This window comes from Mastigoproctus giganteus, chromosome 7 (assembly GCF_048544385.1).
Source record: "Mastigoproctus giganteus isolate SK-2022 chromosome 7, ASM4854438v1, whole genome shotgun sequence".
In the NCBI taxonomy this organism is placed as follows: domain Eukaryota; kingdom Metazoa; phylum Arthropoda; class Arachnida; order Uropygi; family Thelyphonidae; genus Mastigoproctus; species Mastigoproctus giganteus.
Window position 1 is genome coordinate 32,301,300 of NC_143581.1, and position 19,311 is coordinate 32,320,610.

Sequence of the window (19,311 nt, forward strand, 5' to 3'; positions counted from 1 at the left end):
GTAATTTTCCACTGCTAATTCCTTAAATTAGCAATTTTGAATGCATTTGAACCTTTTGAAATAATTTTGCAGTGTCCTTTCAAGGGGAAAAAAAAAATTACCTTATGTTAAGCTATATTAAGGTAGGAGGAAAAGCATTCATGGTTTATAATTAGAGTTGTAATGCTTGATTTCTGTTTTGTAAGATTTCTTGTGTGGTTGAGATAAATTGCATTTCCTTTTCACAATGATTTTCTTGAAGCTTTTTTCCTACAAAAACTTCATGGTGAATTTAATAAATGTTTATTTTAAAATAGTTTTATCATTATTTATGTACATAGTTAATATCAATTTTTAAAGAAATCTAAAGTTTTGCTCAATTATAAGTGGGACCTATATTATTCAAGATGAAGAGAATCAAGATAACAGAGAATAAAAGCTCAAATTTTATAATGGATTTGAATTCATTTATTGATGAACAGTATTTATCACATATAGTAATTACAATAAAAATTATACAATTTTAGAAAACTTTTATTAAACAAAATACATAGCAGTAGTGTATGTAAAATGTACAATATGTGAGGTTAAATTTGTTTTCCTCTTTACTATGACACAATAAAACTGTTCAAAAACTTAAAAAGTTCTAAATGCATTAGCTGATACCCAGTTGTGATAAGATTACTTTTTAAAAATTAAGCACAAAGCTTTCTCATTGTCACACTTCCCAAACAACTTTTCAAAATGTTAAAATGGGCACTGTTAATTCCAAGTTCAAGCACACTGGTAATTAATCATAACATCCATATGTCAGAACGATATGCAGATATTACCAAATATTATCATTCCACTGTTAATATTTTCTAATTTCGGCACTAGTTGCATGATACAACAGTCTACATAATGTCATGTAACTAATTCAGGGGAAAAAGCAAAATCTCTCACTTTTGACTAAGTCATGCCTGAAGTCCTATTAACTCAATTACCCAAAGTCCTATTAACCAAGGTCTCAGTTAGCAGAGACCTTGGTTAATAGGACTTCAGGTAAATGAGGTTATACTATAATCGTAAATAATTGCTTTTTATATATATATATATATATATATATATATTTTGGATAATATGTTTTTTTTTGCAAGTTATAGAGTTTGTACTAGAGTCTGTGGTTTTCATTCTTTTTCTCTTTATGAATTATGAAGAGAAAAGTTCAGTGTTACAAGTTTCTTACAGCAAAGAAACTTATGACATTGCCATGTGTGAATATTTCTGAATGAAATTTGTTTTTATGGCTATAAATATTTATGACTACTTTAAAATAAACTTCATGCTCATATACAGCAGTTAATTTTTTGAAAACAGTTTTTGCGCAAACAAACTTCTAACTCCGCTATGTGTGAATATTTCTAAATGATTTTTTTTTCCTGGCTAATAATTGACTACTTGAAAAATAAATTGTCATGTTCATAGCTGCAAATTTTGATAATAAAAAGCGGGATCATGTCAGGTCCTGCCATTTGCATATTTAGTAGTTTGACTTTTAAAAGTTTATTTTTATGAAATATAATATATTATTGTTCTTTTTAAATGAGGTAACTTCCCTCTTTTCATCTCATGTAGTTTTTCTCTGTTAGCTTCTTCTACCCACAGTTTTACTATCATGTTGTTTGTGCAAGCCTTTTGCTTACTGCTTGTTATTCTTTTCAGTTTACTAAGATATGTCTACACATGCACGCACGCACGTCACTGGTGCAAACTGAGCTACTGCACTGAGAGAAGCAAAACTAAGCCTGTTCACAAAGAATTCTATGAAGGCAGGGATGGAATATAAAACTATCCTACAGACATTTTTCCTGTGGTTCTGTTTACAATTGTTGTATTTAACATACCTTTTTCAAATTTTCTATAAAGGTACTGAAGGGCACACAGAAATTGTCCTTTTTACTACTATGCTGATATTGCAGGTTAATAGAAATAGTAGTAGAAATATTGATAATAATTGATTAGGACTATTTAAAAGAGAATAATAAGTTATTATTATTCCCCAGTTCGGAAGTAATTTTGCACTGGTTGAAGTGGCTCTGTAGGTTGTTGTTATTTGGTTTTTAGGAGCATTAGCAACTAAGGCCATATTGCTCCGAGGATATGCGGTGGTCATTCCCTGACCTTTCCGCATCCTCCGTATTTGGTGGTCACGGGCTCAAACCCCGGTCTAATCAAGAAGCGTGTGCTACGCACTGCCACTCCTGCCCACCTGGCTATGGAGGCGCCCAGGGCTCTGTAGGCCGAAGTCAGTGATATTTGCCATCTATGTGCCCACAAAAGCTAGATTTTGTGTAATGTTTTTGAAAACTAAATTATTTATTTATTATGCCATGTAGTATTGTGTAAATTTAAGTAAATAAGAAATAATTATTAGTTTACTAATTATTGGAATAAGGTCACTGATTATTTTCATAATTATAATAATAGAAGCAATAAAAATCATATTTATTACATTTTATAAATTTATTAAAATTTAAGTATAAAAAGCAGAACTTTTTGAACTTACCTCTACACCATTGAGAAAGTTGCCAACAGACCGAAGGGTGGCTAAAATGACCCTTAGTGTTTCATTTGATTCAATTTCAACAATAGCTTGCTTTAAATCCATTAGTGGTTCAGCTACTTCCTAAGTGTATAAGAACATGTGGATTAAGTATTTTTTCTTTTCTTAGTAATAGAATATTTACTTTGCATACCTTGCATCAACTGCTATCAGCCAAAATTATCTAATATACTAGCATATTCAAAATTTCAGAAATGTAGTGGTAGTTTTGGGAGCTAAGATCTGTTGTAGCAGATGAACTTACTGTCACTATTTGCTGCTTCAAAACATGACATCTTTGAACATTAATTAGGTTTTAAAAGAAAACTGTGTGTAATTTAATTAATATGAATTACAACATAATTTTGGGCTAGAGCCCCAAGTTCCGAAATAAGTTAACTTACATACAAGTTAGTGCAATAGCATTTTTTTCTATAGTAGTAGTAGAGGCATGTGATGCAAGAAAGCAAGCTTACGAGCTTATGTAACATCAGCCAAAAAAAAAAAAAAAAAAAAAAACAATTTCACACATCCGTTCCCTCTAGAAGTTTGTTCAGCTCCTCCTTGAATTTATTTAAGCTATCAACTTTTAGCATTAGCATTAGTAGAGGCATTTGATGCAAGAAAGCAAGCTTATGCAGCATCAGCAAAAAAAAAAAAAAAAAAACCCACTTCACCCCTCCGTTCGTTCAAAATACCTGTCCAGCTGAGCCTTAAACTTATTTAGGCTATCAACCTCCACTACAAGGGATGGAAGTCTGTTCCACCAACCAACCACCCGCTGGCTAAAGGCAAATTTCTGCACGTCTATCCTACATCTGTCTTTCCTCAATTTGAATTTATGCCCTCTCAGGCGATTATTCTGAGCTAGAGGAAGAATCCCATCAGCATTGAGCATGCTCAAACCATTCAAGGCTTTATACACCTCTATCAGATCACCTCGCTGGTGCCTAGTCTCCAGACACTGTAATTTGCAAAACTTAAGCCTTTCTTCGTAAGAGCACCCCTTTGTTCCATTCACTAATCTTGTTGCCCTTCTCTGTACTCGTTCCAGCAGCTCTACATCCTTCTTGAAATGAGGCCTCCAGACCTGTATACAATACTCTAGGTGTGGCCTGACCATTGCCTTATACAAGGGAATAATCACCTCCTTATCCCTGCTGGAAAAATTCCTGTATATCATTGACCATACTCCATGAGCTACTCTTGCAGCCTGTCTGCACTGCTCAGAGAACTTCATATCTGCCTGCACAACCACCCCAAAGTCCCTTTCATTCTCTACCACTGTCAGTGTAGTACCCCAGAGTTGATACGTTGCTCTGGGGTTGCTGTTTCCCATGTGTAGTACTTTACATTTGTCAATGTTAAACTTCATTTGCCACCTCTCAGCCCATCTGCTCAACCTTTCCAGGTCCTGTTGCAGCAGCATAGTGTCAGTAGTGTCCTTGACAACCCTGCCAACCTGTGTATCGTCTGCAAACTTGGATATTAAGCTTGATATACCATCATCAATATCATTTATAAATACAGAAAACAATAATGGACCCAACACTGAGCCCTGAGGGACTCCACTAATAACATTAGTCCACGATGAGCAGTGTCCATTGATTACCACACTGTCTTCTCCCCCTCAACCACCCCTTTATACATAGCAGCAATTTGCCTCCAATGCCACACTGCTCCAATTCGTGTAGCAACAGTATCAAAAGCCTTTCTAAGATCCAAGTATATAATATCAAAGCTATTCCCTGCATCCAGTTCTTTTGTGACTGCATCATAGTATCCAATCAAATTGGTCAGGCAAGACTTCCCCTTAACAAAGCCATGCTGTGTCCGAGCTATAACTGAAGTCTTGTCTAAATGATCCTGCAGTGCTTCTTTAACCAGTGCCTCCATTAATTTTCCTGGAACAGAAGTTAAGCTCACAGGTCTATAATTACTTGTGTCAGTCTTTGATCCTCCTTTGTGAATTGGGGTCACATTTGCACATTTCCAGTCTATGGGTACCTCCCCCGAGTCCAAGGAAGCTCTCATAATTATGGCTAAGGGTTTGCTTATTTCCTTTGCTGCCTCCTTTAATATAACTGGATAGATCCCATCCACCCCGGGTGCCTTTCTTGTGTTTATCTTCAACAGTTTCTCCTCCACTTTACTCCCAGTTATTTCAAGATTCTGTAGCTTACTGCTAGAGTTGAATACACCTCTGGCATTCCCCTTGCTGAATAACTCCTCATGTGTGAATGTCGATGCAAAATATTCATTTAGTTTGTTAGCTACCTGAGCAGGATCATCAACAGTTGACCCATCAATATCAAGTGGACCAATCTGATTCATCCCCTTCCTTCTAGAGTTTACATAAGTAAAGAACTCTTTGCTGTTTTTCTTTGCATCCCTTGCCAAGGATTTCTCGTAATCTGCCTTCGCCTGCCTAACCTCCTTTGTAACTTGGTTGCATATCAACCTGTATCTATCATAGGCTTCTGTGTCATGTGTTAATTTGTAAGTATCCCATACATTTTTCTTCTCTGCCATATGCCTCATTAGTTCATCTGACATCCATTTTGGCCTAAACCTTGAACAATATTTCTTAGTTGGTATGTAAAGCCTAGTAGCTTCCAAGATAAGTTCTTTGAATGCTTCCCATTTTGAATTTGCTGTTGGTAACATCATCAGTTGGTCCCACTGTATAGAATTTAAATACTGTCTCAGTCCATCGTAGTCGCCTTTACGGAAGCAATAATCCTTCCCTTTACCCCTAATGGTAGTTACCTCTTTGAGTAAATCCCACTTCAGCACACTGTGATCACTGCCACCTAGTGGTTCATTTATCTGCAGATTCTTAATGCATGAAGAATCACTGCTGATAATCAAATCAAGAGTATTACTCCCTCTAGTTGCCTCCCGAACATTCTGATGTAGAAAACAATCATCCAATAAATCCACAAAAGCCCTGCTAGTGTGTGAGTGACCAGCCCCCAAATTCCAGTCAATATCTGGGAAATTAAAATCTCCCATTATAAGACTCTCTGATTTACTGGCCCACTCTATTTCCCTGTACAGTTTCTTATTATACTCATCAGAGTCATTAGGCCTATAGCACACTTCTACTCTCAATTTTGATCTCCCAATGCTTATGTCACACCAAACTGACTCAACACTGCACTGTCCAGCGATGTCGACTGGCTTCACTTCCTAGGTTTTTATGTGTTTCTTAACTAATAGTATAACACCTCCCCCCTTCCTATCCTGTCTATCCTTTCGGTAGACGTTGTACTCCCCAAATTCCAGTTCTGCATCCCTTATATCTGTGCGACACCACGTCTCTGATATCCCAACAATATCTGCCTTTGATGTTTTTAGCAATACCTCAAATTCATCAAATTTATTTACTAAACTCCTAGCATTGGTGTACACGCAAGTATACCTGCACCTGTTTCTATTCTTAGCTACCCTAACACAACCCATGTGTTTACTTGTACCGCAATGGCTCCCAGCAGTCTCTGCAATATCATGCATCTTGTTTTTCAGGCTTCTGCTCATTCTAATAGAAGCAGTGCAAGAATCTCTTTCACCTCTGCCAGTGGCTACTGTCAATTTATTGGTCTTTGTCTCCCCCCAAGCTAGCAGTTTTCCGACCCACCTAACACTGCCTCGATAGCATCAGCAAATATTCTTGCACCCTTTCTATTTAAACAAACAAACTTCCACAACAGAGGGAAGTTTGTTTGTTCCAGAAATCAACTACCTGCTGGCTAAAGACAAATTTCCGCACATCTATTCTACACCTATCTTTCCTCAATTTGAAACTGTGCCCCCTCAGGTTCTTAGTCTGAGCAAGATGAAGAATCCCATCAGTATTCAGCTTGCTCAACCCATTCAAAGCCTTATACACCTCAATCAGATCATCTCGCAGGTGCCTACTCTCCAGGTGCTGCAATTAACTTAAGCCTTTCTTGGTAAGAGCACCCCTTTCTTCCCCTCACCAATCTTGTTGCCCTTCTTTGTACTCGTTCTAGCAACTCTATCCTTCCTAAAATGAAGCCTCCAGACCTGTACACAGTACTCTAGGTGTGGCCTGATCATTGCCTTGTATAACAGGATTATCACCTCCCTGTCCCTGCTAGCAAAAATCCTATATATCATTGATAAGACTCCATGACCTGCCCTGGCAGCCTGTCTGCACTGTTCAGCAAACTTTATATTTGCCTACACAATTACCCCCAGGTCTTTTTCACTTTCCACTTCCCTCAGTGTAGTACCATCTAGTTGGTACCCAGTTCAGCATGCTCAACCCATTCAAGGCCTTATACACCTCAATCAGATCACCTTGCAGGTGCCTAGTCTCCAGCCGCTGCAATTTGCAGAACTTAAGCCTTTCTTGGTAAGAGGACCCCTTTGTTCCTCTCACCAATCCTGTTGCCCTTCTCTGTACTCGCTCAAGCAACTCTACATCCTTTTAAATGAGGCCTCCAGACCTGTATGCAGTACTTATACAAAGGGATAATCACCTCCTTTTCCCTACTAGCAAAATTAGCATTAGCATTAGTAGAGGCATATGATGCAAGAAAGCGAGCTTATGCAGCATCAGCCAAAAAAAAAAAAAAAACCTCCATTTCACCCCTCCGTTCATTCAAAATACCTGTCCAGCTGAGTCTTAAATTTATTTAGGCTATCAACTTCCACAACAAGGGATGGAAGTCTGTTCCACCAACCAACTACCCGCTGGCTAAAGGCAAATTTCCACACATCTGTCTTTCCTCAATCTGAATTTATGCCCTCTCAGGTGATTATTCTGAGCAAGAGAAAGAATCCCATCGGCATTGAGCATGCTCAAACCATTCAAGGCTTTATACACCTCTATCAGATCACCTTGCCGGTGCCTAGTCTCCAGACACTGTAATTTGCAAAACTTAAGCCTTTCTTCATAAGAGCAACCCTTTGTTCCATTCACTAATCCTGTATACCATTGACAAAACCCCATGACCTGCTCTGGCAACCTGTCTGCATTGCTCAGAAAACTTCATATCTGACTGCACAATTACCCCCCAGGTCTTTTTCATTTTCTACCACCACACAGTTGGTATGTTTCTTTAGGGTTACTTCTACCCATATGCAGTACTTTGCATTTGACAATGTTTAACTGAAGTTTAACATTGAGAAATGCAGCACCGTAACCTGAGGCTCTAGCCCTAAATTACATTGTAATCTAAATTACCTTACACCAAAGGTATCAAACACACGGCCCCCAACACTCCCGAGTGCACCCTGAACTGGATTAAAATTTAATTGGGAAATATTAAAAAAAAACCAAAAAAAACCACAGATATTATTTCATTTTAAAACTAAAAATCCTAAAATTCTTTTTTAACCTTGATTTACGAATGCCTTTTAAGTAGACAAGGCAGCACTTCCCCCTCTCCGACTGCTGTTTCCCTCACAGCATGTTCTGTCTCAATCGCACCAGGTGGAAGCACCTTGAAAGTCACTTCAAGGTGCTTCTACCTGGTGCCACCCTATCAGAAGTAGCGGAGGATAAGCAAAGTAGTGGGGGAGGGCTTCATACAATTTTTCTTTAGTTCAGAAATTCATTCTATGTTAAACAGTACAAAGAGAACAATATTTTGTAGGTTTTATACTCAACGAGTCTTTGCTGCAATTTATGTAAGGTAAGAATATTATAAATTTCTTTATAACTGGAAATATGAAATTATTTTCCATCACCAATTTTCATTTAACTGATCCAGACTTATTTATTCACATTCTAAGAGCAATAAGAAAAGATCCCTACAAGAAGAACACAGAATTTTCAGACAAGATGGAAGCAAGATTATTTCTTTTCTAAAGTAAACAACAAGATTTTATATTTAATTTTTAGACACGATATTAGTGTCCCCAAGGAATATAATTTAAAACCCCATTCTGAAATACACTGTTCCGAGTATGATCACTACTTGGGTAAAATATGAGAAGATATATTAAGAAATCTTAAATCTACACTTCAAAAACAACAAAAAGTATTTACAAAAATCTATGAAGACAGTGAAGTGTGGTCAAAGCTAGTTATGTTATTTAAAACTCATAGCTAAAATTTCAAAGTGTTTTAGCGAAGGTGAATTTGTAAAGCAGTGTTTTTTTTTTTTTTTTTTTTTTAAATGAAAACCCCAAACATGAGAGGTATTAGAACCTATAGCACTTGGTACTGTGCTTGGGTTGGAGGTTGAGAAGACGAAAGAAGATATTTGTTGACATTACACTTGACCTGTAGACTGTAATTTTCAGGAAAAACAAATGAAGGAAGGTTGTTCCAGAAAACTGCAGTTGAATGAATAAATGAGGAAAATGAAAAGTTGGTTCTGTGAGTTTGAAGTTGAACAGTAAATGGACGTTGGCTGGTGACAGCATGTGTTCAGACTGTTTTGAAAGAGATAGCGGGAATAATAGAAGCCAATTCAGAAGAACAGTGACCATGGAAGTATCTGTAGAAAGGGCATCCAGCAGAAACAGTACGTCTATGAGACACCGAGTGAAGAGACTCTGTTAGAGCGGAATCATTAATTAAACTAATTGCCCTCTTCTAAATGGAGTCTAGAAGCCTGAGAGAGGTTTTGGATGCACCGCCCCAGATGTGGGAACAATATTCCATGGTAGAGTGGATTTGCGATTTGTACGGAGTGAACAGCTGTTTGGAAGAAAAGTAACGCCGAAAGCAAAAGAGAAAAACCAAGTTTTTTAGATGCAGAGGAAGCAATATTTGTAATGTGCTTGTGCCAAGAGAGATTATAAGTCAGGTTAATCCTCAAAAGAGACTTGCCTAGAAATCGGAGCGTCACCAAAGATAAGAATAGGAGCAGAAGAATCCTTTTTGCGAGATATAAGACAAGACTGAGTTTTAGGATTGAAATCAACTAAGTTGTCTTTGCCCCACCGGAGAATTACCTGGAGATCGGCATTTAAGGAATTAGTAGCAGATATTCGAAAAGTTGAAGCTGACTGAGCAGGGCAAGGTTTCTCAAAATGGAAAGTGGAATGCAATGTGCTATCATCGGCAAAACTATAGATAGGATTTCCCGTCAATGGAAGAAAGTCATTAATATACAAGAGGAAAATTTGATGAACTTGAAGTGTTGGTCAAGACATCAAAGGCGGATATTGTTGGAATATCAGAGACATGGTGTCACACTGATATAAGTAATGCCGAACTGGAATTTGGGGAGTACAATGTGTACAGAAAGGATAGGAAGAGAGGAGGTGTTATGCTGTTAATTAAGAAAAACATAAAATCAAAAGAAGTGCATCCAGTTGATATAGATGAACAGTGCACTGTTGAGTCAGTTTGGTGTGACATAAGCACTGCGAAAGCAAAAATAAGAGTAGGAGTGTGTTATAGGCCTAAATGAGTACAATGAACAATTGTACAGAGAAATAGAGTGGGCCAGTAAATCTGAATGTCTTATAATGGGGGATTTTAACTTCCCAGATATTGACTGGAACTTGTGGGTTGGTCACTCACACACTAGTCAGACTTTTGTGGATTTATTGGATGATTGTTTTCTGCAGCAGCATGTTCGAGAGGCAACCAGAGAAAGTAACACTCTTGATCTGGTTATCAGCAGTGATCATTCGTGTATTAAGAATTTGCAGATAAAGGAACCACTAGGTGGCAGTGATCACAGTGTGCTGAAGTGGGATTTACTCAAAGAGGTAACTACTGTCAGGGGTAAAGGAAAGGGTTTTTGCTTCCGTAAAGGGGAGTACAGTGGTCTCAGACAGTTTTTAAGTTCTGTACAGTGGGATCAACTGACGATGTTACAAACAGTAAATTCTAAGTGGGAAGCATTCAAAGAATTAATCGTGGGAGCTACTAGACTTTATATACCGATTAAGAAATATCGTTCAAGGTTTAGGCCTAAATGGTTATCAAATGAACTAATGAGACTCGTGACAGAGAAGAAAAATGCATGTGATGCATATAAATTATCAGGTGACGCAGAAGCCTGTGGCAGATATAAGCTAGTCTGTAATCAGGTCACAAAGGAGGTTCGGCAGGCGAAGGCGGATTACGAGAAATCTTTGGCAAAAGATGCTAAGAAAAACAGCAAGGATTTCTTTACTTATATAAACTCTAAAAGGAAGGGGATGAATATGATTGGTCCACTTGACATCGATGGTTCGACTGTTGATGATCCTGCTCAGATAGCAAACAAACTGAATGAGTATTTTGCATCTACATTCACACGTGAGGAATTATTACAATTTGAAAATGGAAGAAGGTTATCAAATTGTAGCAGTGTGCTTAATGATTGTGTAATAACTGAGAGCAAAGTGGAGGAGAAATTGTTGAAGTTAAACACAAGAAAGGCACCTGGGGTGGATGGGATCTATCCAGTTATTTTAAAGGAGGCGGCAAAGCAACTAAGCAAACCCTTAGCCATAATTATGAGAGCATCCTTGGACTCGGCGGAGGTTCCCACGGACTGGAGATGTGCAAATGTGTCCCCAATTCACAAAGGTGGATCGAAGGGTGACACGAGTAATTACAGACCAGTTAGTTTAACTTCTGTTCCGGGTAAAATAATGGAGTCGCTGGTTAAAGATGCATTGCAGGATCATCTAGACAAGACTGCAGCAATAATTCAAACACAGCATGGGTTTGTTAAGGGAAAGTCTTGTCTGACAAATTTGATTGGTTATTATGATGTGGTCACAAAGGAACTGGATGCAAATAATAATTTTGATATCATATACTTGGATTTCAGGAAAGCTTTTGACACTGTTGCGCATGAAAGACTACTGTACAAATTGGAGCAGAATGGTATTAAGGGTAAGTTGCTACAATGGATAAAAGGATGGTTAAGTGGGAGAAGACAGAGGGTGGTAATCAATGGGTGCTGCTCTTCGTGGACTAATGTTATTAGTGGAGTCCCACAGGGTTCGGTGTTGGGTCCACTGTTATTTTGTGTATTTATCAATGATATTGATGAAGGTATATCAGGCTTAATGTCGAAGTTTGCAGATGACACAAAGGTTGGCAGGGTTGTTAATGACAGTAATGGCAGTGTGCTACTGCAACAGGATCTAGATAATTTGGGCAGATGGGCTAAGAAGTGGCAACTGAAGTTCAACCTTGACAAATGCAAAGTACTGCATATGGGTAGAAGTAACCCCAGAGACACGTACCAACTGTGTGGTACTACACTTAAGGTGGTAGAAAATGAAAAAGACCTGGGAGTAATTGTGCAGTCAGATATGAAGTTTTCTGAGCAGTGCAGACAGGCTGCTAGGGCGGGTCATGGGGTTTTGTCAATGATATATAGGAATTTTGCTAGCAGGGAAAAGGAGGTGATTGTCCCTCTGTATAAGGCAATGGTCAGGCCACGCCTTGAGTACTGCGTACAGGTCTGGAGGCCTCATTTTAGGAAGGATGTAGATTTGCTTGAGCATGTACAGAGAAGAGCAACACGATTGGTGAGGGGAATGAAGGGATTCTCTTTCCAAGAGAGGCTTAAGTTCTGCAAATTGCAGTGGCTGGAGACTAGGCACCTGCGCGGTGATCTGGTTGAGGTGTATAAGGCCTTGAATGGGTTGAGCACGCTGAATTCTGATGGGATCCTTCCACTTGTTCAGATTACGAACCTAAGGGAACATAAATTCAAATTAAGAAAAGGCAGATGTAGATTGGATGTGCGGAAATTTGCCTTTAGCCAGCGGGTGGTTAATTGCTGGAACAAACTTCCATCTGTCGTTGTGGAAGTTGATAGGTTGAATAAATTTAAGGAGGAACTAAATAGGCATTTGGAGGGAATGGTGTGTTTTTTTTTTTTTTTTTTTTTTTTTGGCTGATGCTGCATAAGCTCATACATTTTCTTTCTTGCATCACATGGCACTACTACTACTACTAAAAGCGTGGGGGAAAGAAATGAACCTTGGGGCACACCAGGATTAGTGATGTTAGAAGACAGAGAGCCATCTACCATCACTCTCAGTAAGTGATCAGAGAGAAAACTGGATAACCAATTACAAAACACAGTTGGCAAACCATAAGATGGAAACTTGTTTAGAAGACCTTTATGCCAAACACGATCGAAAGCCTTTGATATGTCAAGAGCAACTGCTTTTGTTTCACCAAACTTTTCCATAAATGGGTAACATAAGCCAGAATATCACCAGTGGATCGACACTGGCGATCGTTGATCAGACGGAAGGTTTCTAGGTAGTTTAAGAGTTGGCGGTTAATTGATTTCTCCATTACTTTAGAAAGAGTAGAAGTAATTGCAATGGGACGATAATTGGATGGGAGGGATTTGTCACCCTTTTTTGAACTGGCTGGATATGAGCAAATTTCCAAGCAGAAGGAAAAACACCTTTGGAATAAGAAAGTGAAAAAAGGCAGCAAAGAATAGGAGTAAGTTCAGGAGCACAGGTTTTGAGAACAAGTGGAGAAATACCATCAGGACCTGAAGCTTTTTTAGCATCAAGATTCATCAAAATCTTTTGGACATCCTTTTGACGGAAGACCACAGGAGGCATTGAATGGAGTGTGCTAGGAATGGTGGGTGGTGTTTTACCAAGATCATTAATACAGGAGTGACAACAGAACCATCTGGTTTTGACAGAGGTGGGAGCAGAAATGGACAAGAGTTGCTGCCAATAGCTTTGGCAAGAGACCAGAATGCTCAGCTACAATTAGGGCAAGAAGCAAGTTTTCTACTCTTAGCCTGTTCAAAATCTAGTTTGGACTGATTAATGACTGCTTTACAATTGTTGAGCTTTGGTGTAGGTAGAAAATGAAACTGAAGAATTGGAAACAAGCCAATTACGATATGCAACATTCTTCTCTTGAACAGCCTTAGCACATTTATTGGAAAATCAAGGTTTAGATAAAGGACGAGATTTTAAAGTGGAGTGTGGAATAAAGGATTCCATTCCTACAAGAATAATTTCACTGACGCGATCTGAGCAAACGTTGACACCAGAAGTTTTGAAACAGTAATCCGACCAAGGAAAAGAAGAAAAGAAATATCGCAGGTCATCCCATTTTGCATTCTTGTAATGCCAAACAACACGAGGTTGGGAATAGTCATGAGATAAAAGTGCCATTGGAGAAGAGACAATCACCAAGTTGTGATATGAGGTGTCTAAAGGACCACTCACATCGACCGTGCACTTAGAAGAGTTGTTTGTGAGAAAAAGATCAAGCGTGTTGGTTGTATGGTTAGGATTGTCTGGTATTCTGGTAGACAAATGAACAATCTGTGTCATTAGCAATTGCAAAAGTCTCAGCATCTCGACCAGCGGGATCTGTGTGACTAGAAAATGGAAGCCAGCTGGAGTTGTGAACATTAAAATCACCAAGGAAAATTACCTCACTGTTAGGAAAGTTGGACTGGAGAAAGTCAAGTTACAAAAAGTTCCAAGTGATTACTGGAGTTTTGAGAACAGTAGAGACAACTGATGAATTTGACAGAAAGAGGTAGAGAGATTTTAAGCCAGAGAAGATCGAAAAGAGGAGATTCCAAGTTACCAAGTCTCTGACAAGGAATATCGGAACGGACATATGCTCAAGTAGCACCTTTGAGGTGAACAGCCTTAAATTATTTCATTTTAACAAGTTTTTAATATTAATTTAATTGTTTGGCCTCTGAAGAAAGTAGCGAGGAAGCTGCCATAATATTAAGGTGTGTAAATATTTAAATATCAAATTAATAATTTCCATTATTAGCTTACCAGAGGCTATTTTTACTTGCAAATATGCCCTTCAAACCTGTGTAACAGTGTTTATGTAAGCGAAAATATGCTTTATTGTAGTGTTCTCACTCTCTCTCTGTGTCTGTCTGTCTGTCTGTAGTTTAAAGAACTAGAATGATTCTTTATCCTGGAAAAAAAAAGAATAAAGAAATATTCTGGTTCAGATTTACTTTGCCAGCTCTTTTTATCTACATTTGCTGGTATATTTTCTAAATTAAATAGTTTTCTTACTTACTTGGTGCAAGTTCTGTTCTTTTTCATTAAATCATGCAAGGGCAGATTCAAAAATAAGTAAAATATATCTGTTGTCTTGGGATTAGTTTTGGTTATAAAACAGCATCCTTGACAACATATACACAACAGCTCAATAATGCTTAAAATATGTACTGTAGGCCATTATTCTGTAGTGGAAACAATTTCACTTTCGTGCTGCTTTGAATTTTCACCCCATAATGTTTTCTCAAGTTTCTAAAAGCCAAAAAGTTATAGGGAGCAAGGTCTGGACCATAGGGTAGGTGTTTTCTAAAGGTGTTCCACCAAATGGTTAGAGCTATTCATAAAAAAAAAGTAAAGTGCAGCCATTATCAACCCACTGCAGGTTGGAAGCCTCCTCAACAATTCATGCTGAGGGAAATGGACCATAATCTGCCACGCTGGTCTGGTGCGGGTTGGCAGATCGACCGTATTCAGCAGTCAGGGGCTTGAACCCCGGTCTACTCAAAGAGCGTGTGCTACTGCACTCCCGCTCCTGCCCACTCGGCTACATCAGCACAATAAGAATTATTTTAGTTCAATTTTCTGGGGGGGGGGGTTAAAAGTATTCCTTTAGTGTCAAAAAGCAGATTCAACATCATTTTATTTGGTAGACTGAGCAGTATGGAATTTTTTTTGAGGGGGAGAAGCTTTAAGCTTTTATTTCAAAGCATTGGATTGCTGTTTAGTCTCTGGATCATAATTTTCTCTCCATTATTTGTCACAAGTGACATATGAGGATAAAAAATTCAGTTTCTTTTTCCCAAACATGTCACTTAATGTTGGTAAATTTCAACTTGCTTTTGTGGTTGGTTATCTGGTTATCTGTAAGGGTATATAGAACCCATTTGGTGTAAACCTGGAACATGTTTAATGCCACACACACACACACACACACACACACACACACACACACACACACACACACACACACACACACACACACACACTTCTGCCTTCTTTTAATGTTCTGCTCTTGTGATTTTTGCATCTATTACAGCAGTGCTCAATCAGCTGCTGCTTTGCTGATATTCCACCATAGCTTCACCATTTTTAAAATGTTGCTGATACAGTCAGTCCTCGTATAGCACGATAGTTTGTGTTCCTAGAAACCCTCGTGCAATGCAAAATCGTGCAATATAAACAACAGGCCCTATGGAAAAAATAGGGTTAGGTGCCGACCACCCAAGATTGAATACACATTTGTAACCAAAACATTACCAAACACAATAAATAATCGTAATAAAATACGTAAGTATTTTATTACGACTATTACATAATAAAATATTGCTAATGCTTTTGCTTCTATTGTAAGCAAACTTGTTTTTTGTTTGATTTTCTATCCAAACAGATGACAGCTGTTGCATCTCTTCCAATTCTTTGTGTCTTAATCTAATGGATTTTAATTACACTTTGAGTTGTTCCTGCTATGAAAGTTGTTTTTATTTTCTCTGCATTCTTTGTAATTCTATCACATGGTCTTTCATTTCGCTCGGTCTGTAGCACGTGCAGTATCACATGGTCTTTCATTTCGCTCAAAGCGTTTCACAGTTTCATATTTTTTCGCTATCGACAGAGGTGGACTGGCCATAAGACTTCCCGGGGAAACCCCGGTGGGCCGGAGGCTGGTGTGATTTTGGCCATAAACGCTAGTATGAGGTCACTACAAATTTTCCCTGGTAAGAATTTTTGACCTAGTCTGCCTCTGTTTATCGATATTGTTTTTATTTTTCTCTTTGAATCTGCAGTGTCTTCACCAGGATGCTTCCTTTTCACACCTTTTAAGTATTTTACTCATTTTTAGGGAATAAAGCACAATTATAAAACGAGGAGGTACACTTGATACACATAAACAAAGCTGTGCGCGTGTAGCAACTGAATAAACAACACCGTAAAGGCAGAGATACACTATTAACACCTACATTTTACTAAAGCACATTTCTAGGGATTACTACCATAAAACAATAAAAACAATTTCCAGTTGCGTTTCTGCTAGTGGAATCTGTTATAAACTGGTAGTAAACTTGATCTAATTGCATTTGCGATAATACCGATAGCTGGAATTGTGAGGGTTTTTATGTTATTATGGTGAAATGTGTTTCCCCTTCACTGATATAAGAAACATAAATACATTTTCAGAAGCTTCTCTTCATTCCTATCGTGTTGCGTTCGGTTGGGGTGATTCTGCATTCGACTGCCATTTCTTGTAAACACAAAGGCGAATCGTGCATAAGCGAATTTGGTTCGTGTAATATAAGATATCGTTCCCCTATTTATAAATCGTGTATGATCGAATTCATGTAATGTAAACATGGGTTATACAAGGACTGACTACTTAAATACTGCTGATTTTTTTTAAAGCATTGGCTCTAAGTTTTTTCAATCATTTTATATGCTTCCTGATCAGATTTCTCCAGTTTAACAAAAAAACTTTATTCCAATTCTTTATTAAACAGTGACAGAAACTTCTGCTTTGGCTGACATTATGATTAATACTTTGTAAATAGTTCTGCACAACAGTGAAGCAACATATGATAAATATACAATTATTCTCCCAACTGTACAGTCACTGAATTAATTATAGCAATAGAAGAGTGTTGCTCTACATATTTTTTAATCTGCTCTCATATATGCATGTATAGAGGCCATTTATTTAGATGATTAGAATTATTTAGACTTAAATTTCTAATATGTTATAACAGAGATAGTGTTCTCTAAATCCCAGTTAGTCCTAAAAAAAAAAAAAACAACTGATAAAAACCTGCTAAAAAACAGAAAAAATGCATACACGCATGAACTTACCCTTTCCATTGTCTCATAATCTAAGCGAAATGCCCACAGCCGAAGCCTTGCTTCCAACTCACTAATAGATGATAATGTAAGAAGGAACTGTTCTGCTGTACCCAGGGGAACATCTGGATTAGCCATTTGAGCTTCTGATATCCTGGTTTTTTCTTCCTCTGTTGGCATCATTGTTGTAATAATTTTCTACCAAAGCATTTAATGTACAAGCTTAATATTATGGAAAGAGTAACGAGTTTTCTTCAAATATAATCAGTACAGAATAAATAAAAACCATAAAAAGAACAAACTAAAATATATACCTAAATTACAATTTTATTAAAATGCAACATGACCATGTGCCATGTCATCTGGCCTCACTGCACATAGAATGCATTTAAATTTTAAATAATAATTGAATCCTCTCAATGTTAGAACCATCCTTTAAAAAAGAAATTAAAAATTCTTTTATAATTGAATAAATGAGAAGGTCCATAAACAAAAGACCTTTCTTAATCTGAAATGTACATACAAATATATATAAACATACCATATGCATGTTTAAAGTAATTTTTGTCTTTTAAGTGTCTTTAATTTAATTTACTTTATATGGTTTGCAGATTACAACTCTTTTGACCTTCCATATTTACCCTTCTTTAGGCCTACTCCACACATCAGAAAAACTGTAATTGCCAATATTATGGGAATGGAAGCATACTCAGCAGCTACAGCTAGTGAGTATACTTCCAGTTAGACTATATGGGCCTATAAACTTTTTATAGCCATACCTTGAAATAGTGAGATATGGCTATATGAAATAAGCTACTGGCAATCTATGTTGACAATATGGATTTGGATTCTGAAGTCAACATCAAAAACTAATTTATTTAATTGTGAACATATGTAGATACCTGGTAAGATATACACTCTGTGATCACTGAATTATGACCACCTCATCCATAATCGACTATGCCACATAGCTCATAGTATAGAAAGCAGAACAGCTTCATACACTACAGATATGGTAATTTGCATCTGGTCACACAATAAAAGTGATAAAGTAGCAGTTACAGAATGTAGTAAAGATATCATAGAGTTTCAAAGGGCATAATTGTGGAAGCTCACGTGTTGGGAGCTTTCATACTGGAAAAATGGCATGTCTTGTCAGTTGCTCATGACCCAGTGGTTAAGATATACAAAGAATGGTGTCAAATGGGTCAAACCATCTCCAATCAACAGAACTGTAGAGAATTACACAAGGTGGATTTTCATGGTTAGTGAAGGGTGCAGTGCATCGTACGGCTCAGTGGCATCACTATACAATGTGGAGAATGCAAGAACAGTATCCCAAATGATGATGTGCTGCACATGCAGACATCTCTGTCCAGGAAGCTCAGGAGACCCTGGCAGAGACCAGCCAGAGAATAATGGCAAGCCTGGCTACCTCCTATTGGTGTGTGTGTGTGCGGGCAATGTAGGGGCCTTCGGCCAAAAGCCAGAACATAACAACAGAACCCAACAGTACAATACTACACACAACACAAAACACTTTTCTGGTTTTTACAGTGGTACTGTATAACTTCACAAGAGTATTTATGGCAGATGTGAGAAACCACTGGTGGCACCTGATCCAAAAACTATGCACACACTCAGACATATGGGGTTCCATAGCAGACAACCCAAGAGACACCCTCTCCTCACCACTGATGCCGAATGCTGCGGTGTCAACAACATGTTGGTTGGACACTGGAGGACTGGAAACAAGTGTGTCGGCAGATGAGTCCAAATACCCAATGCAACATGCGATGGGTGCCATTGTGTGTGGCAGAGGCAACAGGAGTCCATGGACCCTTGCACTATACAGGCACATAGCAGTGGTTGCTTAATATGGGGCATGTTTTGCTGGCAAGAAATAGAACCCCTAATGCATATACACCAACGTTTCACTGGTGAAACATTGGTCCATACAC

The 19,311-nt window shown here is 38.0% G+C and overlaps 1 protein-coding gene across 2 annotated transcripts in view; it reads right to left on the reverse strand.

Moving 5' to 3' along the window:
• LOC150082796 (FH1/FH2 domain-containing protein 3-like) overlaps nt 1–19,311 on the reverse strand; it is a 763,267-nt gene that overhangs the window by 99,838 nt on the left and 644,118 nt on the right. For both annotated transcript variants that reach the window (XM_090377607.1, XM_090377606.1), the window contains exons 18-19: nt 17,363–17,548; nt 2,528–2,647 (exon numbers count right to left, since the gene is read on the reverse strand). In XM_090377607.1, coding sequence (XP_090233733.1) covers nt 2,528–2,647; nt 17,363–17,548 — 306 coding nt within the window. The remainder of the gene's footprint in view (nt 1–2,527; nt 2,648–17,362; nt 17,549–19,311) is intronic.